Here is a 2505-nt window from a genome sequence, read left to right as displayed (position 1 = left end):
AGTATGTAAAATAAACCATATTTAAAATCGTATTTAAAATTCAGCCATTTTTAAAATTCGTCCAGTGTCATTCATCCATTTCATTTATAACCCCCTTCCATTGTCATTCCTCTCCATTTAACTTCGTCACTCGTCCTTGTCCACAGGTGATCGTATTGCACACATTGGTGTAGAGGGCACTCTAGACGCGTTCGGGTTGAGTGTGAAAGCCCTCGAAGATCTGGACATGTTGTCTGAGATGGAGGACGATGCAGTTGAGGAAGACGAGACTGAGCGCCAGGGCAACGAGTGCTGCTAGTATCACCACGTGGAGTTGAGTGGGTGGAGTTGAGTGGGTTGGAGTGAATGGACGGGTTGTGACAACCATGGGGGTATATAAGCACAGCAACAGCGCTGTCAGGGGCGTTGGGTAGAGCAGTGGGTACTGTTGTGTGGGGTTGATCGATCGACACACGCCACACAATTAGAACACAGCCACAGGGCGTGGTGTATGTGGGACGACTCACCCGCACGCTCGTAAGCAGCACGGGTGGTGCTGCCGAAGGGGTTGAGGAGGATGCAAACAAGACCTGATGAACCTAAAACCCGAAACAGAGTTGCCATGGGAAGTGGGTTTTTATACGCGAGATGGGGTCACCTGTGCTATGGTGGTACTGTCTCATGGGCTGCGTGGTATGTGACATGGGTGGCTGAGCATCGTTGAACTGTAACTGCAGTGCAAGAGCGTAGCGGTGTAGCTGAACTCGCCGCACAGACAAACAAACGACAAACAATAACACAACGTAAAGGATTCAGAGACATTGGTACGGGAATGGTTGGTGGGATATGTGGGTGTCACCAGCACGTGGTATGGGCAAAGGAGAGGGGACGAATAAAACCCTATACCCACGTACATCAACCCAAAAAAAAGGACATGCACCCCAACCAAAAATGGGACTGAAGTAAGGGGACATGCAACAGCCACGTGGGTCACAGACATGGAGACAGTAGTAAAGCCCCGCCGTTCGTTTGCAGACATCTTTGGATGTGCACCAGTAGCGGGTGTGGTTGGGGAGATGTCGAAACGTGTTACCACTTGTAGTAACCACGTGTAGTAACCACTTGTAGTAGCCACTTGTATGAACCACATGTAGTAACCACTTGTAGTAGAAGCAGCTTGTACCTGCAGTAGCTACCTGTATGAATGCTAGAGCGTTGTTGTAGTCTAGTAGGATGTACCTATAAATAACGGATAGGATAGAGTGAACGTTTACAACTGGCCAGGAAGGTTGTCCACAAACCCGATACGTACTGCGCTCCTGGAAATAACCAAGTCATAGTAAATAAACTGAGTAATCAGATCAGCGGGTATGAGCTTTTGATATGTTGTTTATGTATACTATACGTTCAGCTTACGAATACGTTCCTTACAAATACGTTCAGCATATCATTACGTTGCTTGTTGCTACGTTCCGTTTATGAAGATGTTGCTGTATATTAAACTATCTATGTAGATTGCCAATACAATTCTTATTGATATGTTACTGACGTATACGTTGAGCTTATGAATACGTCCTTTATAATTACGTTGAGCTTATCATTACGTTGCTTGTTTACGTTCCGTTTATTCATACGTTGCTATATATTAGTCCGTTTAGCTTATTAATGCAATGTTTATTGATGTTGCATATACGTCCAGCTTATGCATGCATTGATTATTGATATGTTTCTGTTTTATACGTTCAGCTTATTTATACGTTGCTATTTTATACGTTAGCTTATTTATGTGTTCAACTGGTTAAGTACATGAATTTGCTCATCAATACGTTCAGCTTATTAGTACGTTGCTTAATAATCCGTTGCCTATTGATAGGTTGCTCATTCGTCCGTTCAGCTTATGAGTATGTTGCCTAATAATACGTTCGACTGATGAATTCCTTGCTCATTAATACGTTCTACTTACTTCTGCGTTGTTTATTAGACGTTCAGCTAGTACTTATACGTTGCTTACTTGCACGTTCAATTATTTAATAGGTTTAGCTCATCAAAACTTTTTGCATTAATACGTTCAGCTTGTCAATACGTTACTCATTAATACGTTCATTCTATCAATACGTTTCTGGTGAATAGGTTCAGCTAGTCCAGTTTCTGCAGCTCTTGGGCATCGGGGGCAATCAGTGGTGTACTACGCATTGTTTGCGTAATTTTTTTGGCATTGGTGTACATTCTCTGCGGAGCTACTTCTCCAAATTCATTCATTTCTGTCATTGTTCAACGGAATATTTTATTTATTTGTTTCACTATTCACCATTAAAGGCTATCCAGCTTTATTTATGCTCGGCTGTATGTGTTTGTGTATTGGATATTACGGTGCCTAAAGCCCATCAGCAATAGCGTTGACAACTGTTTCACACTCCATCGTCAGAAAAAAACCGAACGACAGTTGTCATTCTCGATGATACCTCAAAAAACCNCCTTACATGTTCTGGCTTGTAGCTATACCAAGCGATATATTTAATATATATA

General features: G+C 42.5%; 1 protein-coding gene across 1 annotated transcript in view; it reads left to right on the top strand.

Annotated features, from left to right (window-relative positions):
- The window catches only part of SARC_03807 (hypothetical protein), a 4657-nt gene extending 3317 nt beyond the window's left edge, over window positions 1-1340 (top strand). The window contains exon 6 of the mRNA XM_014302370.1: window positions 147-1340. Within this exon, the coding sequence (XP_014157845.1) occupies window positions 147-298 (152 nt within the window). The 3' untranslated portion in view covers window positions 299-1340. The remainder of the gene's footprint in view (window positions 1-146) is intronic.
- The last annotated feature ends 1165 nt before the right edge of the window (window positions 1341-2505 follow it).

This window comes from Sphaeroforma arctica, assembly GCF_001186125.1.
Source record: "Sphaeroforma arctica JP610 unplaced genomic scaffold supercont1.202, whole genome shotgun sequence".
In the NCBI taxonomy this organism is placed as follows: domain Eukaryota; class Ichthyosporea; order Ichthyophonida; genus Sphaeroforma; species Sphaeroforma arctica.
This window is presented reverse-complemented; position numbering and strand designations above follow the sequence as displayed.